Source organism: Stomoxys calcitrans, chromosome 3 (genome assembly GCF_963082655.1).
Source record: "Stomoxys calcitrans chromosome 3, idStoCalc2.1, whole genome shotgun sequence".
In the NCBI taxonomy this organism is placed as follows: Eukaryota; Metazoa; Arthropoda; class Insecta; order Diptera; family Muscidae; genus Stomoxys; species Stomoxys calcitrans.
The window spans coordinates 60,981,746-61,002,350 of record NC_081554.1 but is presented as its reverse complement, the minus strand read 5'-3'; the positions used below and the strand labels follow the sequence as shown (position 1 = coordinate 61,002,350).

The 20,605-nt window shown below is 39.5% G+C and overlaps 1 protein-coding gene across 1 annotated transcript in view; it reads left to right on the top strand.

Annotated features, from left to right (window-relative positions):
- Window positions 1–20,605, top strand: part of LOC106088597 (serine-rich adhesin for platelets) — a 243,504-nt gene that overhangs the window by 173,648 nt on the left and 49,251 nt on the right. Inside the window, exon 5 of the mRNA XM_059364655.1 lies at window positions 7,101–7,373. Coding sequence (XP_059220638.1) covers window positions 7,101–7,373 — 273 coding nt within the window. The remainder of the gene's footprint in view (window positions 1–7,100; window positions 7,374–20,605) is intronic.

The window sequence follows — 20,605 nt, the reverse complement described above, 5'->3', positions numbered from 1 at the left end:
CTTGCGCTCTAAATACTAAAAAAGTAACCTCGAAAAAGAAAATCTAAGTTAGGAGTTCCCTACTACTAACAAAATCCTCAATTGTTTTGCCACGCCCCTAAATTGGTTGATTTCTGATATTGTGTCCCCACCAAAGTGTCGGTATCTGTTAGACGTGAAAACCGGCCAATGACATAGGATATGCTCCAACGTCTCATCAGCTTCCCCGCATGCCCTACACATGCTATCACTTGCCGCACCGATTTTACATAAGTCAGCTCGTAGTACTATGTGTCCCGTTATGATTCCGAGAACTATACTGAGCTTCTTCCTACTTCCTTTCATTAATTGCCTCGTCTTTTCACGATCTGCGTCTCTCCATAGGATTTTTGCCGTTATATCGACCGTTTCGCTGTTACACAGGGTTGCATGCGCATTCGTCGTCCACTCCCTTAACTCGGACTGCGTTGACCCAAAAGGCTTCGGGTTAACCAAGTTTATTGACGGAAGTCCTCTGGACTTCACCGCCAAATCGTGTCAAATTTCAGTGAAATCGGATTACAAATGCGCCCTTTTTGGGGCCAAAACTTTAAATCGAGATATCGGTCTATATGGCAGCTATATCCAAATCTGGACCGATTTCGACCAAGCTGTAGAAAAATGTCGAAGGGCCTAACACAACTTACTGTCCCAAATGTAGGCGAAATCGGACAACAAATGCGCCTTTTGTGGACCCAAAACTTTAAATCGAGATATCGGTCTATATGGCAGCTATATCCAAATCTGGACCTATCTGGGCCAAATTGAAGAGGGACAACGAAGAGCGTAACTAAACTCATCCGATAATAAATGTTGCTTTTATGGGCCCAAAACCTTAAATCGAGGGATCGGTCTATATGACAGCTATTTCCAAATCTGATCCGATCCGAATCAAATTGAAGAAAGATGTCGAAGGGCCTAAGACAACTCACTGTCCCAAATGTCAGCAAAATGGGATAATAATTGAGGCGTTTGTGGGCCTAGGACCCTAAATCGGCGGATCGGTCTATATGGCAGTTATAACCAAATCTGGATCGATCTTGGCCAAATTGACAAAGGATATCGAAGGGCCTAACACAACTCACTGTACCAAATTTCAGTAAAATCACATAATAAATTTGGCTTTTATAAGCCGAAGACCCTAAATCGGAGGATCGGGCTATATGGCAGCTATATCCAAATCTGGACCGATCTGGGCCAAATTGAAGAAAGATGTCGTAGGACCTAAGGCAACTCACTGTCCCAAAATTCACCAAAATTGGATTAGGCTTTATTGGCCTAAGACCCTAAATCGGCGGATCGGTCTTTATGGGGGCTATATCAACATATAGTCCGACATAGCCCATCTTCGAACTTAACCTGCTTATGGACAAAAAAAGAATCTGTGCAAAGTTTGAGCTCAATATCTCTATTTTTAAAGACTGTAGTGTGATTTCAACAGACATACGGACGGACATCGTCTATTGATTGTCTAGATTTTTACGCTGATCAAGGGTCTTTATAGGGTCGGAAATGGATATTTCGATGTGTTGCAATACTTCGGTGGTGGGAATAAAAATGACTCGGTTATGAAACAGAGCTGAGCATAATTGGGACAGCACTCAAGAATAGAAGATTTTTCTGTTACTCAATGCTACATTTGACTTCAAAATAGTTCTCCCTTGGTACAAATGAGTTCGCAACTCAAAAATCATATCCATTGATAAACTATCATAATACACCGTTTCGATTGACGAATTGACAATATTGCTGTATAGCATCCATTTTTATGGAGTATTGCAAAATAAATTCACTCACAGATAGATGTCTTAAAGTAGGAAACCTCCATTTAATTTGCAAACTTTCTGCTTTACCAATAGTTTCCCGGGAGCTCCTTCTATGAAACCACGGAATATTCATAACCTCAACCACTTGATCAATAGCTTCTTTCAATTGCCGCATACAAAGTTGTGAAATGAAAGCAAAGAGGTCTCATTGCATCCCAGGTGCTGTGTCTAAATTACACTTGTTTGTGTTTTACTTAAATGGAGCAATTGAGGAAAATTGTTGTTGCTGCTGTTGTTGTAACTGGTGCTACTGCCACTGCGGCTGATGTTATCCTCAGTGTTCGTGTTACTTACACTTTAACTATAATTCCCGGCTCAGAGTATACTGTGAATGGGACAGATAACTAGGCAACGGATGTAAATACTGTCAACCATTCAAAGTGTTCACACTCCCAAAGACTTAATGAACTCTGTGGGGTATAAAGGAGGACTAGTGAATGGAGATCCAGCTTTTACAGGCCATAGCAGCAGCAGCATGACTCTACAGAGACTAGTTGTTAAGTGTAGTTGTGATTTGTTGTTTTATGCGGTTGATTCCTGTTAACTGTCAATGGAAGCTACCACTGTGTAAAGAACTTTGAAATGAGGTTAAGTGCTATTTGTGTATGTGGGGAATATTGCAATGAATTGGCTCCAACTCAAAAAGAGTAACAAAATTACTTTTGAATGCAGAATGTGACGAGTTATATTTAAAGGGATCACATTCTATAGGGCATAATTCTTTCAGTTGGAGCTAATTCATAAAATTAACAAATAAATGTGAAGAAAGAAGATGGACGAGTGCTAAAACCTCAAAAATTGTATCTGATGACATTTATTTGATGACTAATTATAAGCCTTGAAAACTTGTCTAAAAATATTAACTTTATGTAAATGACATTATCACTTATGCAAACAAAATTTAAGAGCTCCAGGAATTTAGACCTCCGTCGGTTGAGTATTCCGTTGCCATTGCCGAAGTGTAAGGTCCACAGGGACCTCGTATATTTTGTTTGGAATTTTATATGAAAACACATTTTTATACCCACCACCATAGGATGGGGGTATAATAACCCAGTCATTCCGTTTGTAACACTTCGAAATATTGATCTAGGACCCCATAAAGTATATATATTCTTGATCGTCTCAACATTCTGTATCGATCTAGCCATGTTCGCCCATCCGTCTGTCGAAATCACGAAAGCGGTCGAACGTGTAGAGCTAGACGCTTAAAATTTTGCACAGATGCTTCATATTGATGTATGTCGTTGGAGATAGCAAAAAGGCCATATCGGTTCTGATTTGGATGTAGCTCTCATACAAACCGATCTCCTGATTTAACTTCTTGAGCCCCTGGAAGCCGTAGTTTTTGTCCGATTTTTTGTTTTTGTCTGATATTTTGCAAATAGTCTTCTGATATGTTTTCCAACGACTGGGTTAAGTACGGTCCAAATCGGTCTATAACCTGATATAGCTCCCATATAAACCGATAACCCGACATCATAATCCCTGAGCGCCGGATGTTTATCAATGAGAAGAAGGCCGTTTAGTCCGGCTGCAGAGAGTACACCAATCGCCTGATTTGGATGTAGCTCTCATATAAACCGATCTCCTGATTTAAATTCTTGAGCCCCTGGAAGCCGTAGTTTTTGTCCGATTTGGCTCTTATTTTGCATATAGTCTTCTGCTATGCTTTCCAACGACTGGGTTAAGTACGGTCCAAATCGGTCTATAACCTGATATAGCTCCCATATAAACCGATAACCCGACATCATAATCCCTGAGCGCCGGATGTTTATCAATCAGAAGAAGGCCGTTTGGTCCGGCTGCAGAGAGTACACCAATCGCCGCTTCAATGAACTGACACCCTTCTCGAATATGCTAGTTGCCGAGAGGAAGTTCCGAGACATCATTAACGCAGTAGCCGCTCGCTTTATACCAACCGGTCGAATACACCAAGAGCGGCCCAGTTTCCCGGCGCTGGCATTGGTACTCACAGACGAGCGTGGGTTTAGGCTAGCTGTGGTCTGCTGTCCCCGATAGACGGGATGAAAGGACCTCAGTCAGAGTTGGCGACATAATCATGACTGATCCGAAGAGATGCGCCAGGTTTTTCAACCGTCAATTTATTGTGCATCACGAGAGTGACAGAGCTGGGTGGAGAGCCATTCGTCGTATCCGTGGTCTCCGAGCCGATAGACAGCCATCACAATTTACCGTTGGCGTAGTAGTGTAGTGGCGTCATCCATGGCGCCAAATCATCCAATGCGTTGTGCCCCGACGGAATCTCTGCACTGATGCTGAAGAATCTAGATCTACCTGGAGTTGAGTAACTTACTACAGTCCTCAACCTTTTTTTGAACTTTCCTGATGTCTGGAAGATGGGCAGAGTGATCCCGCTACTGAAGCCTGGAAAGGACTCGAATTTGGGGAAGTCGTGAAGACCGATCTCCCTTCTCCCACTGAGCCTTGGTGGAGAATTTCCATTCGCCAAGCATCAGCATGGATTTCGTAGACTACATAGCACAACAACAGATTTGCATGCCATCACCGCAGACATTTGCCGTGGCTTCAATCAGCCCAGGCCATGTGATAGGACGGTTCTCGTGGCACAGAGGAGGCATTCGACACATTCAGCCATGCCAAACTGTTTGAGGACATCGCCAATACGTCCTTGCAGCTAGGCCTGAAACGCTGTGTCGCGAATTATCTGTGTGGTCGCCAGACATTTGTGGAATTTAGGGATAAGAAGTCGAAGCACCCTAGAGTGAAACAGGGAGTTCACCAAGGCGGGGTGATATCTCCGGCACTGTTTAACCACAACCTAAACTGCCAATCGACTGAGCCATTTCTTTAGATAATACGCTCATCAAACTTACTCTTCAATAAATCGATTGTAACACGTGATGTGTGTCTTGTGGCATCGTCCTGTTGAAACCACCTGTCGTCCAGGTCCATATCTTTTGATTCAGGCCTAAAAAATACTTTTAAAGTTTTCATTTAACAATGTTTCGTTTTGCTTTTGAAGCGAGCTCAATAATTGGATTTTTTTTTAGCAATGGAAAAGGAAATTTAAGTATTACAACACATCAACCACTATGGGACGCGTTTCATCTTTGATTAAAAGACTTATCAACCATGTTAGTTGAGGAGGCTTCAAGGGCCATACATTGGTAGCTCGTACTTTTATCGCGAAAACGTGTCTACGCATGTATTTTCTTGTAGTAATAGACCTTTTTCTATACGACTAATTATAAGCCGTCGACTGACATCAATTGAATATATGGTCGATTGACATCGTCGACGAGGAAGTATTGCCCAATGACGCCGCCGGCATGCAAACCGCATCAGACACTTGTTGTGGATAAAGTGTTCACTCGTGGAGCACATGTTGATTTTCATCTGACCAATAACGCATATTTTGGTCAATGACGAAGCCGTTGAGCTAAAAATGAATTGAATTTAACGCTCTTAAATTAGCGGTCACCAACCTCGAATTTCGTTTGTAAATTGCTATGATTTGCAGACATTGTTCGTTTGTGTACTTCACCATGATGAAAATTTTGCAACTTTGCCGAAGAACATTCCATTAAGGAACAGGGCCAAACTTCTCACATATCAATGAGAACTCGTCCGGTTCAAGTTTAAGCTCAATGAAAAGGGCCTCTTTTGGAGACCACCATAGCTCAGAGGTAAGCATTTCCGCCTATGACGCTGATCGCCTGGGTTCGAATCCTGGTGAGAGCATCAAAAAAAAAATTTTATCCCTCCTAATTCTGGGGACATTTGGGTGATACTGTTCCACTTGGCATTGCATCCACGTAAGAACTTCTCCACAAAGAGGTGTCGCACTACGGCAGGCCGTTCGGACTCGGCCATAAAAAAGATGACCCTTTTCAGTTAGCTTGAACTTGAATCGGACAGCACTCAGTGATTCCTTAATGGAATGTTCATGGGCAAATTGTCACTTGCATTTGATAAGGGACCTCCTTTTTATAGACGAGTGCGAACATCGTGCCGTCACTTCTTTGGGAAGAACTTTTTACATGGCATAGTACCTCACAAATGTCGCCAGCATTAGGAGGGGATTACCCCTGCTGAAAAATTTTTTTCTGATGGTCTCGCCAGGATTCGAACCCAGGCGTTTAGCGCCATAGGCGGACATGTGAACCTCTGCGCTACGGTGGCCTCCCGGATGTGCTAGTTGCCGAGAGGAAATTTCGAGACATTATTAATGCAGAAGAAAATTTCCTTTCGCAGGTTGTGGTCCCTGCTAAATGGGTGTGGTCCCGGCTAAATGAACATAAGACGATACTGACAAAGAGCAGCAAACCTTCCATGCCAAAATGATTTACTACTTTAATAGTTTCATTCGCCACACTTCTCCCAGAGGTTTTCAATAGTTTCGATATATGCCATCACCATAAAATGGTAATCTTTACGACGCATGCTTTACCATACCATGTCACACAGCACAAATCAATATTTCAATCATATTGTCAGTAAAAAACACCGTCAAAGTTAGTGACCCCATCTAGGGGTGGAGACTATGCCAATTGTTTCTCTACTTGATAGCATTATTTTCTAAATTGTATCCTTATACAAATCTAACAATACAACAAATTGGCCACATGTGTGCTTGTGCTTTGTAATTGACTCAAAAGGGATTGCAGAAGCAAAAAAAGAACACTTTTAGCCTTTACCAAAATGGATAATTGCTTTGCAATTCAACAAGGGACAAGACCTGCATTTATATTTTATCCATCATCAGTGGGTAAACGAACCTTAGAAAAAAGCAGAAAAAAAATCGCACAAGTCAAATGCTCGGCAGGGGCTTAGTTGCCATAGATAACACAAGAGCTCTTATGTTGACATGCATTCTTTGGCCCCTTAGGTCAAAAGGTTAAATTGTAAAAAAAAAAACGAAAAAAAACCCCAAACACACAACACATGCCATACAAAATATTCTAAGGACATGTCTATCGTTGTTGGAGGCAATGACTTGCAGTCATCAAGCATCGACACCACCATTGCTATACCCATCACAACCAACACCACTTGTCGGGTCATTAACATAATTAGCCTCATTATTAAATTGTGAATTAAGTAATTAAGGGATTTATAATGGCAACGTGAGACGAGTCGAAAAGCTTTACAATTACCATCACACACTCGCACTAAACATGTCAAACATTTAACTCTTTGGTATGTGATTTAGTTTTTTTTGTCTGATTTTGTCCCCTTGTCTTTCATTTCATGGTACGTGTTCGACTGCAGTGGTCTCTGAACTTTGGGGCTCGCAGTGTGTTCGTCTCAAGGTCACCACGAAAACCGAAAATTGCGGCGAGAGTGCTGATTGCTCGGGCAAAGGTGTTTGCTTTTCCAATGGCGACATGGAGGAGTATGAGTGCCAATGCTGCAGTGGCTTTGCTGGACCACATTGTGAGGAGATAGATGCCTGTACACCCAGTCCATGTACCAACAATGGCATATGCGTTGATTTGTCGCAAGGTCATGAGGGCAACTCTTATCAGTGTTTGTGTCCCTATGGTAAGTATAACAATAAAAAAAAACAATATTTATGAAAGATAATTTAAAAATTTCTTTGGGAAAGTAGCGCACTATGTAGCACCCTAACTTTAAGTGCTCCATATCACCGCCAAGGATATATTTATTATCCTGATTTATTATAACTCTACTATATGCATATTACCGTCCAAACATGTAACCAGTAAGGAAGGGCAAAAGTCGGGCGGTGCCGACTGTATAATACCCTACACCTACCCAATACATACAATGTGGGACCTATATCCGATTTTGAATCAATTTTGATGGACCTCGGCGAGCATATAGGTTCAAACTGTAAAAACTACGGTTGAAAAATGACAAAATTATGGTAAATTACCCAAAATCTGACGAACATATATATGGAAGCTATATCTTCTTCTAAACCGATTTCGAGCAAACTTCTCAGATAATGTAGTAGTCGTCGAGGAAAGCGTTGTGCAAAATTTTGGCAAAATTGATCAAACAAAGCGCTTGCAATGGCTCTTGGGGGAAAATCTGGCCATATACTATATGACAGCTATATCTTAATCTGGGCCGATTTCTATGAATCACCAGCTATATTTGGGAGACATAAGAAAATCCTTCCTGCAAAATTTCGACAGAATCGGTTAACAAATGAGCACTTTTTTGCAATATTTCTCAAAATCGGACGAACATATATATAAGAGCTATATCTAAATCTGAACCGATTTTGAGCAAACTCCTCAGATACTGTGGCAGTCATCGAGGAAAGCGTTTTGAAAAAGATTAGCAAGATGGGTCAATAAATGCGCTTCCTGTGACTCTAGAAGTTAAAATCGGGCGATATATATATACATGAGAGCTATATCTAAATCTGAACCAATTTCCAGGAAAATCACCAGTTATGTCGAGAGTGGTAAAAAAATCCTTCCTGCCAAATTTCGAGAAAATCGGTTAACAAATGACCATTTCATTGCATTATTTCTGAAAATCAGACGAATATATACATGGAAGCTATACCCAGATCTGAACCGATTTTTTCCAATTTCAATAGACTTCGTCTCTAGGCTGAAAAACATGCATGTACCGAATTTTAAGATCGGATGAAAACTGCGACATGTACTTTGTACACAAATTAACATGGACAGACAGACGGACGGACAGACGGACGGACAGACGGACGGATGGACGGACAGACGGACGAACAGACAGACAGACTGACATAGCTAAATCGAATCAGAAAGTGATTCTGACTCGACCGGTATACTTATCAATGGGTCTATATCTCATCCTTTTGGGTGTCGCAAACTAATTCACTATGTTATAATACCCTGTACCACAGCAGTGGTGTTTGGTATAAAAAGCTGTTAAGTTCGGCCTGACCAAACTTTGGATACCCAACACCTCGGGTATGTAAACCACCTTTCCATAGTCCAGTGAAAAATGCATAATTTATGGCTCCATAGCAGCTATATCGAAATATGGTCCGATTTGGACCAAGTTCGACACGGACATTGACAGTGATTGACTAATAAGAACAAGTCATTGTTCAATTTTGTAGTACAAAATATTGGTCTTTTCGGCAGCGATATCCAAACATAGACCGATCTTAACCATATACACCACGGATGTCGAAAAGCCTAACATAAGTCACTGTGTCAAATTTCAGTGATATCAGATTATAAATGCGCCATTAATGGGGCCAAGAACTTAAATCGAGAGATCTGTCTATATGCAGCTATATCCAAACCTAAACCAATATGGCCCATTCAAGAACTTAACTTACGTATAGAAAAACCAGTAAGAATGGGCTAAAGTCGAGCGAAGCCTACCTATTGACACCCTACACCGCATTGGATATGCAGGCTAAGACATCGGATTTAAAATTTGGTGAAGATCGATTGATATGGGTTAGCAAAGGACTTAAAAGTGAAAATCGGGAGATGCATATATATGGGAGCTATGTCAAAATTTGAATCGATTTCTATTAAATTTAATTGCAATACCGGTAGTCAAATCATTTGTGCCAATTTTCGTGTAAATCGGTTAGCAAATGACCAAACTATTGCAATACTAGGTCAAATCGGACGAACATATATATGGGAGTTATATCTAAATCTGAACCGATTTCTATGAAATTCACCAATAATGTCGAGACTTTTAAGAGAATTACCAGTGCAAAGTTTCGTGCGAATGGTGATATGATGATATAATTGCAATTTTAGTCCAAATCGGACGAATATATATATGGAAGCTATATCCAAATCTAAACCGATTTTTTTCCAATTTCAAAAGGCTTCGTCTATAGGCTCAGGAAAATGCTTGTGCCAAATTTGAAGACGATCGGATAAAAATTTCGACCTGTACATTGTCACAAATTAACATGGACAGACGGACAGCTCAATCGAATCAGAAAGTGATTCTGAGTCGATCGGTATACTTATGAATGAGTCTATCTCTCTTTCTTCTCGGTGCTACAAACAAATTCACTAAGTTATAATACATCGTACCACAGTAATGGCGTAGGGTATTAATACGAGTCTATGCAAAATTTCAACTCAAATCTCAATTTGTATACCCTCCACCATAGGATTGGGGTATACTAATTTCGTCATTCTGTTTGTTACTCCTGGAAATATTCGTCTGATGCCCCATAGAGTACATGTATTCTTGATCGTCAGGACATTTTAAGTCGATCTAGCCATGTCCGTTCGTCTCTCCGTCTGCTCGTCCGTCCTTCCGTCCGTCTGTCAGTCGAAAGCACGCTAACTTTCGAAGGAGTAGAGCTATTCGCTTGAAATTTCGTAAAAGTACTTCTTACTAGTGTAGGTCAGATGGGATTGTAAATGGGCCATATCGGTCCATGTTTTGATATAGCAGCCATATAAACCGATCTGGGATCTTGACTTCTTGTGCTACTAGAGGACGCAATTGTTATCCGATTTAGCTCAAATTTTGCATGAGATGTTTTGTTATGATTTCCAACAACTGTGTTATATATGGTTCAAATCGGTTCATAACCTAATATAGATGTCATATAAACCGATACGGGGTCTTGACTTCTTGAGCCACAAGAGGACGCAATTAATATCCGATTGGGCTGAAATTTTGCATGAGGTGTTTTGTTATGACTTTCAACCACTGTGCTGGGTATGGTTCAAATCGGTCCATAACCTGATATAGCTACCATATAAACCGATCTAGGATTTTGACTCTTGACCCACTAGAGAGCGCAATTCCTATTCGGTTTGGCTGAAACGTTATGCGAGGTGTTTTGTTATGAATTCCAACAACTGTGCCAATTATGGTTCAAATCGGTCCATAACCTAATAAAGCGGTCATATAAACTGATCTGAGGTCTTGACTTTTTGAGCTTCTAAGGGAGCAGTACCTATCCGATTTGGCTGAAATTTCGCATGACGTATTTCGTTATGACTTCCAACAACTTTGCTAGGTATGGTTTAAATCGGTCCATAACCTGATATAGTTGCCATACAAACCGATCTGAGGTCTTGACTTCTTGAGCTTCTAGAGGCCGCAGTTCCTATCCGATTTGGCTGAATTTGCATGACGTATTATGTTATGACTTCCAACAACTGTGCTAAGTATGGTTGAAATCCGTTTATAACCTGATATAGCTGCCATATAAACCGATCTTGGTTCTTGATTTCTTGACCCACTAGAGAGCTCAATTCCTTTTTGGCTGAAATTTTGTGTGAGGTGTTTTGTTATGAATTTCAACAACTGTGCCAAATATGGTTCATATCGGTCCATAACCAGATATAGCTGCCATACAAACCGATCTTAGGTCTTGACTTCTTGAGCTTCTAGGGGGCGCAATTCCTATCCGATTTGACTGAAATTTTGCATGACATGTTTCGTTATGACTTACAACAACTGTGCTAAGTATGGTTGAAATCAGTTCATAACCTGATGTAGCTGCCATATAAACCGATCTAGCTGCCATATAAACTGATCGTGGGTCTTGACTTCTTGACCCACTAGAGAGCCCAATTACTATCCGAAATTTTGGGAGAGGTGTTTTGTTATGAATTTCAACAACTGTTCCAAATATGGTTCATATCGGTCCATAACCTGATATAGCTGCCATACAAACCGATCCGTGGTCTTGACTTCTGGAGCTTCTAGAGTGCTCAGTTCCTATCCGGTTTGGCGGAAATTTAGCATGACGTGGTTCGTTATGACTTCCAGCAACTGTGCTAAGTGAGGTTTAAATAGGTTCATAACCTGATATAACTGCCATATAAACCGATCTGGGATCTTGACATCTTGAGCCTCAAGAGGGCGTAATTGTTATCCGATTTGGTTTAAATTTTGTACAGTGGCATCTCCCATGACCTCCAACATAGGTGTCAAATATGGACTGAATTGGTCTTTAGCCTGGTACAGTTCCCCTATAAACCGATCTCCCAATTTTACTTCTTGAGCCCCTAAAAGGCCCAATTCTTATTCAATTTGGCTGAATTTTACCACACATAGACTTCTACTGTGGTCTCCAACATTCAATTCAATTAGCATGGCAATTCTTTTCGTTTCTTTTATCCTTTGATTGTCTAAAAAGAGATAGCGGGAAAGAACTCAACAAATGCGATCCATGGTGGAGGGTATATAAGATTCGGCCCGGCCGAACTTAGCACGCTTTTACTTGTTAAAGACTGTTTCGTGATTACTACTGACGGACGGACAGATACACTGACATTGTTAAATCGTCATAGAATATTTTCGAAGATCCGAAATATATAATCTGTGGGCTCGGAAATGAATATTTCAACGTGTTGCAAACGAAATGACTAAATGAATACGCCCTCTATCCTATGGTGGAGGGTATAAAAAGTTACAAAGGAAGTCACAACAAAAATAATTATTATTCATTATACCTACAGCGGTCAAAAAAAGTATTCATCATTAGCAAAATTGATAATAAATTCACTTATTTTGGGTAATTGAAGAAAATTTAAAGTAAACAAATAATGCAGTTTTATGCAATAGTTTATTTTTCGTAATATGTTTTAAAATAAATTCAAAAAATAAATTTAATTAGCGCAAAAAATGCAATTTTATATAATAACACCAAAAACAGAACAAAAAAAGTATTCATCATTGATGTGCTATCATCAAAGTCAAATTCAAATATTATTTGGGAATCCCCCTTTTCTGTTTTATTTAGTAAAGGAGGCTTTGCCCTTGACAGCAAATATTTAATTTCATTGAAAATATAGTTTTTGTCAAAATGGGTCGTAAGCAAAACGAGGTTTCTGATGAGGTAAAAGTTTTGATAATAAAACACCACAGGAATGGTTTAACTCAAAAAACTATCAGTGAAATATTAAATAGACCACGATCTACTATACAATCCATCATCAGGAAATTGGACAGAAACGAAAACTGTTGACAATAAACCAAGATCTGGTCGACCAAAAGCACTTTCAGTTGGAGATGTGCGTTGGCTAGTGCGGCAAGTTCAGAAAACTCCGAAGACAAATGCGACCATTCTTCGTAAAAACTCTATGGAATATTTAGGGAAGGAAGTTACTACACAAACAATTCGAAATACACTCAAAAGGCATAGTTACAGAGGAAGAACTGCACGTAAGAAGCCCTTTATAAATAAAATAAACCGAGTGAAAAGGCTAAACTTCGCAAAAATGTATGTAAAACAGCCCGAATCATTTTGGAAAACAGTCATTTTTGCAGACGAGAGCAAGTTTAATCTTTTTGGGTGCGATGGAAAGGTCATAGTGTACAGAAAACCAAATACAGAGCTTGAAGAACGAAACACAGTTGCTACTGTAAAACATGGTGGAAGTGGTTTAATGGTTTGGGGGTGTATGGCGGCTTCAGGAGCGGGAAATCTTGAAATTATTAATGGAGTAATGGATCATAAGTATTACATTGACATTTTAAAGAGGAATTTAAAAGATAGTGCTGTAAAACTTGGGCTTGGTAATAACTTTCAATATTATCAAGATAATGACCCCAAACATTCTGCTTTAAATACCAAGATGTGGATGCTGTATAACTGCCCCAAAGTCATTAAAACTCCTCCTCAAAGTCCCGACTTGAACCCAATTGAACATCTTTGGGAACATCTCGAACGCAAATTGAGAACGCGCAATTTTTCGAGCAAGAGTCAAATGCAACAGGTGATAATGGAGGAATGGACTAATATAGACCAAAATATAACCGCTAAATTAGTCCAATAGATGTCAAACCGTTTAAAAGAAGTTATAAGACGCGGTGGTCGAATAACAAAGTATTAATTTTTTTAAATTATGTTATTTATTTTTTTGTCTTTTTGCAATGATGAATACTTTTTTTGTTTAATTTTTTGTGTTCAGCTGTAAAATGGCCCTTTTTGTTCCAATAAATACTATTTTTTTCTTTAAAAACAATGAAATTGTGTACATATATATCACACAAGCACTACTGCATCATTAGTTTAATATGTTTTTATTCCAATTGTCTTTTGTAGACTTATTAAAAAAAAACATTGAATGATGAAAACTTTTTTTGACCGCTGTACCTCCAAGTTAATTTGCAGTACCTGCGATAAAACGGCTTTCAAAAGCTTTTTACCTTCCACTTCCTGTGCCATAAACTATGCTCTTAGATAATTGAATTCTGCAGTTACGAACATTGAAAAAGAGGACAAATGACTTTACCAAATTTTCACCGCCAATCCTTTAGTTTTTTCTACAGTTTTTTTTATAATATTCCATTGGCCACAAAAGAGAATGCGAACAAAATAGAATTTAAAATTCCCCTTGGCCGGATATTTAAACGTTGCGGATATTCAGCTCTCTACACAATTTCTTCTTCACCATTTTTGCCGCGATGCGGTACTTGGTGATGGCGTAACTCAAACCATTTGTTTTTAATTTGTTGGTTTATTTTTGTAATTTGTTGCTTGTGATTTTTTCAATCTGGTTGTTCTTTTCCTCAAAGCTTCAAGCATGCAAAAGAGGAAAGGATAAGCATGAAGGAGAACATCAGGGAGGAATTTTGTTCATTTGTCTTATAGTAACGTATGGTAATATGATTGGTGATCATTGGTGACGAGATACTTGACATTTTTGCCATACCCTAAGAGAGCCTAGATAGTTGCGGATTTCTGCTTGCCTTTTGCAATATATTTTTCAAACAATTAAGTTTTTAAGCATGCCAACTCCATATATTGTATAAACACCTTTCGATGTCTATAATCATCGATCTCTAAATGGAAAATTCGACTATCTTCGCTGATTTCATATATAACCAGCTGGACAGTGCCCGCTCTGCTGCGCCTTCTTTCACTCTCTTTTTATACCCTCCACCATAAGATGGGGGGTATACTAATTTCGTCATTCTGATTGTAACTACTCGAAATATTCATCTGAGACCCCATAAAGTATACATTTTCTTGATCGTCGTGAAATTTTATGTCGATCTAGCAATGTTCGTCCGTCTGTCCGTCCGTCTGTCTGTCGAAAGCACGCTAACTTTTGAAGGAGTAAAGCTAGCCGCTTGAAATTTTGCACAAATACTTCTTATTAGTGTAGGTCAGTTGGTATTGTAAATGGGCCATATCGGTCCATGTTTTGATATAGCTGCCATATAAACCGATCTTGGGTCTTGACTTCTTGAGCCTCTAGAGTGCGCAATTCTTATCCGATTGGGATGAAATTTTGCACGACGTGTTTTGTTATGATATCCAACAACTGTGCCAAGTATGGTTCAAATCGGTCCATAACGTGATAAAGCTGCCATATAAACCGATCTTGGGTCTTGACTTCTTGAGCCTCTAGAGTGCGCAATTCTTATCCGATTGGAATGAAATTTAGCACGACGTGTTTCGTTATTATATCCAACAACTGTGCCAAGTATGGTTCAAATCGGTCCATAACCTGCTATAGCTGCCATATAAACCGATCTGGGGTCTTGACTTCTTGATCCTCTAGAGTGCGCAATTCTTATCCGATTGGAATGAAATTTTGCACGACGTGTTTTGTTACGATATCCAAAAACTGTGCCTAGTATGGTTCAAATCGGTCCATAACCTTATATAGCTGTCATATAAACAGATTTGGGGATTTGACTTCTTGAGCTTCTAGAGGGCGCAATTCCTATCCGATTTGGCTGAAATTTCGCAAGACGTTTTTTATTGTTACTTTCAGCAACTGTGTCAAATAAAGTACAAGTCGGTTCATAACCAGATGTAGCTGCCATATAAACCGATCTGCATTTTGACTTCTTGAGCCTCTGGAGGTCGCAATTATTATCCGATTTGCCTGAAATTTTGTACGACGGATTCTTTCATGACCATCAACATTCGTGTTTATTATGGTCTGAATCGGTCCATAGCCCGATACAGCTCCCATATAAATCGATCTCTCTATTTTACTTTTTTAGCTCACAAAGAGCGCAATTCTTATTCGAATTGTCTGACATTTTACACAGGTCTCCAGGTCTCGCTCTAATAGCAGAGCAAATCTTTTCTTATATCCTTTTTTTTTTGCCTAAGAAGAGATGCCGGGAAAAGAACTCGACAAATGCGATCCATGGTGGAGGGTATATAAGATTCGGCCCGGCCGAACTTAGCACGCTTTTACTTGTTTTATCTGAGCCCTTCAGATATTTCGCTCCAATATCATTTTCGTACTCTACTCCCAAATACCATTCATTTGAGCCTTTTATTGCTGTGATCGGTAAATATATCTGGTATGGGGGTATTTTTTGGGGGTAAGGTGGAAGCCCATATATACCAGATTTGTGTCCTATTTTCCCATAATCGAAAAATATGTCCAGCCCTGAAAAAATATCAGCATCGTGCTATGCTCTCAAATTTCTTTTATTTGAGCCACAATTGCCATTGGTTTAGGGGCAGTTTATGGGGTGAGACGACCCCTAAATACTTGGCCTCAAAATTTTATATCAAATTCGTGTTCTACTATCAATTGCCGTAGAAGGCACACATGGCCAGTTTGAAAGAAGGAATTTAAGAGGCGGACCCTGAAGTAATATTAGCATCGTGATAGAGCACGATTTTGACTCTATAATGCCAAGGGCTATTCAGGGCAACGGATCTCGTTCAGATCCTCACTGATGAATTTTTTATACCCTCCACCATAGGATGGGGAGTATACTAATTTCGTCATTCTGTTTGTAACTACTCGAAATATTCGTCTGAGACCCCATAAAGTATATATATTCTTGATCGTCGGGACATTTTATGTCGATCTAGCCAGTCCATCCGTCTGTCCGTCTGTACGTCCGTCGGTCCGTCTGTCTGTCTGTCGAAAGCACGCTAACTTCCGAAGGAGTAAAGCTAGCCACTTGAAATTTTGCAAAAATACTTCTTATTAGTGTAGGTCGGTTGGTATTGTAAATGGGCCATGTCGGTCCATAACCTGATATAGCTGCCATATAAACCGTTCTGAGATCTTGACTTCTTGAGCCTCTAGAGGTCGCAATTATTATCCGATTTGCCTGAAATTTTGTACGACGGTTCCCCCTTACAAATACAGTTTGTTTAAACCCCATATTGCAATTGGTTTTGAAGGGAGTTTACAGGATGAGGCGTCCCGCAACACATGGCCCCAAGATTGGTTATCAAATTAGTTTTTTAATCTTAAATACCTTTCATTTGAGCCACATATTGGTATTGTCAAAAATTTTACCCTCTAAGAGGTGTTTTGGGGAAGGGGTGATGCCTAAAATATATGGTCCTATATTTGGATATCAAATTCGTATTCGAATCCCAAATACCTTTTTTTGGGCCCCATATTGCGATGGTCAGTAAAAAATTGCTATTTGTGCTCTGTTCTGATATATATTTGAACCCCATGTTGTCATTGGCCTCAAAATTGGATATCAAATTCGTTTTCTAATCTCAGATATCATACACTTAAAACCCTTATTGAAAAAGCGAGCAAATATGTCCGGTTTGGGGTATGGGCCCTAAAAACAATGAATATCGACTTCCACTTCTTGAACAAATACGCCCACTTGGGGATTGTTATGGTGGTGGGGCGTCCCCTAGACAGTTGGACCTAAATGTTGATGTCTGATTTATGGTCTACTCCCAAATACCCTTCATTTGAGCTCAATTTTTTCAAAGTCAGCAAACATGACCGGTTTGGGTGGTGTTTTGGGGGATGGCGCATCTCAGTGACTTGGCTTTACAAATGTATATCAGATTCGTGTTATTCTCTAAAATACCTCTTATTTGAGCCCCATATTACAATCGTCAATAAATACTTCCTATTTTTTTGTTGTTTTGGGGTGGGGTCGCCCCATAGACACTTTTCCCAAACATTGATATCAAATTCGGGCTTTACTCCAAAGACCTTTCATTTGAGTCCCATATTGCTATTGTCGTAAATTTGTCTTCTTGTGGGTATGTTCTCGGGGATGGGCGGCCCCCCAAATACTTGGTCCCACATTTGGATATCAGATGCGTATTCTACACTCAAATACCTTTTATTTAAGCCCCATTTGCCATGGTCAGTAAATAAGTCCTGTTTGGGGGGTGTTTTGGGTAAGGAGTGGACCACCAAAAACTTTGTCCCACATTTGGATAACAGATTCGTATTTTACTCGCAAATACCTTTCATTTGAGTCCCATATTGCCATAGTCGGTAAATATATTCGATTTAGGGCTGTTTTTGGGGTAGGGGTGGTCCCCCAAACACTTGGTCCGACAATTGGATATCAGATACGTTTTCTTATCCTTAATACCTTTCATTTAAGTCCCATATTGTCGTGATTGGTCTCCTAGGTACCCCATCCGAAATTGGGATACCAAATTTTTATTTTTAGGATACCATATAAGAGCACACAAAATTTCGCTTTAATCGCACCACCCATCTCCGAGATCTGGTGTTTCTGAAAATTAGGTTAAGTGGGAGGGTCCGCCCCCCCTCAGATTTCAAAAAATATAGCACCCTATTTTCACCAAGGGATCATTATGCAACATCTGTGAAAATTTCAAGAAAATCGGTCAGCCGTTTCTGATTCTATAAGGAACACACAAACAAACAAACAAACACAAAATGGTTTTTATATATAAGATATAGATAAAGGTATATGTAAGATGCGATGGCTTCTGTATTCAGTGGTTACTGTACAAATTTCAGTTGTGTCCTTCATTACTTCCTGAAAATTTCTTTTGCGTTTCCATTCTGTCATATTTTACAAATGTAAAAATTTTTCTATAGTTGAAAGCCATTCATGAAGCAGTGATAAAAGGGAGCAGATGTTGGATGCTTGACCAAATAAAACAACTCCTTTCCAGCACTAAAATGTCTTGAAGGCATATGAGATATAGCTCCCATTTTTTCCAATATTCTGTTTAACCGTCGTAAATAGTACATTTTTTGACCCTTCTGCATTCGTGTCGTGTTTGGTCCATATTAAGTTATGATTTACTTTTTACTTATTTCACATATTCAAAACCTCGTACATATAAGCTGGGCTGGGCTGATGTTTTCAATGGTCACTGTACAAATTTCAGTTGTGTCCTTCATTACTTTGTGAAAATTTCCTTTGTGTTTGCATTCTGTCATATTTCACAAATTTAAAAATTGTTCTGTAGTTGAAAGCCATTCATGGAGTAGCGATAACATAGAGCAGATGTTGGTTGCTCGACTAAATGAAAGAACTTCTTTCCAGCACATGAATACCTTGAGGGCATCTGTACTTTTTCCCACTCTCTGTTGGGTTAAGTGGTTATGGGTCAGCAGGTTACATTTAATATTCAATCATATTCAGAAAACCAGGGCTGCAATGGTGATGGTGAGGAATAAAATGTTTGTTGATAAAAAATTTTAAACAATTTTAATGGTTTATTGTTGTAAGAAAACTAAAGAAAAGCAAACAAAAATGTTTTTTTATAAAACTATAATGATTTTCACATTTTAATTACATGTTAAATATACAGGATGAAGTCAAATGAATTGTTGGTGCCATATATACAGATATTAGCCGAACCGGGGCCGCTCCGCTGCGCCTTCTTTAACTCTCTAATATCTTTTTAGGGTGGGACACTTCGCCCTGAATGCGGATATTGAATTCGTGCCATTGTAGCCTATGACTTTGAATGGGGTTCCTGGTGTTTTTCAAAATTAGTGATTTTTAGGGGAAGGATGGCGCCTCAGACATTTCGACTTAAATATGAATATCAAATTCGTGCTGCACTTCCAAATCCCTTTAATTTGAGCCCCATATTGCCATGGCCGTAAATATGAACCGTTAGGAGAATGTTTTGGGGCTGGGGCGGCCACCGACACTTTGCACTGAAAATAGATATCAAATTCGTTCTTTATTTCCAACGGAAATGAAGTTCAGTTTAAATTCAAATTCTTTTCTACTCTCAAATACCTTTCATTAGAGTCCCATACTATAATAATGGGTCAAATAACCCATGTGACGTATGTTTAGGAGGGAAAGCGCCACCTAGACTTGAACGCAAATTTTAATGTCATATTCGCCATCTACTCCCAAATACCTTTCATTTGAGTCCCATATAGCCATGATCGGCTAATATGCGCATTTGAAGGTATTTGGGGGTGGGCGACCTCCCATTACTTGGACCTAATGTTTTATGCCATATTTGTAATCTACTACCAAATACTTTTCATTTGAGTCCCATATTGACATGAACTTCGAATATATCTGTTTAGAGGAGTTTTGGGGTTGGGGGCCCTATAAGTACTTGGATCCAAATTTCCATACTATGTTCGTTTTCTGGTCTACAATACCTTTCATTTGATACCCTTGTTGTGCCCATCGGACCACTTTCGGATATGAGTGGTGTTTTTGGCGTAAGGGGAAGGATTCGCCTCTACCCGATATCTAAAAATTATATAGTCTACCTATCCTTTCAGACAAACGTACACAATCTAGGAAAATTGTAAGAAAATCGGTTCAGCCAAGTATCATATAGACATAATGGGTCTAATGGCGTTTTTGAGGGGTGGCGTGACTACCTATACTTCGATCTGATTTTATATGACAGATTCAAAATCTGCTCCCGATTACCTTTCATTTGAGCCCCATATTGTAACGAACATCCAGTATGTCTGTTTGGGCGAGTTTTGACGTTGGGGCGACCCGATGGGTACTTAGATACTAAATTTTAATACCGTATTCGAATTTTACTCTCCAAACCCTTTCTTTTGATACCTATATTGTCTCAATCGATCCAATTTTGATTTTCGGTTGTGTTTTCGGCATAGCGGGGAGGGTCCATCCCC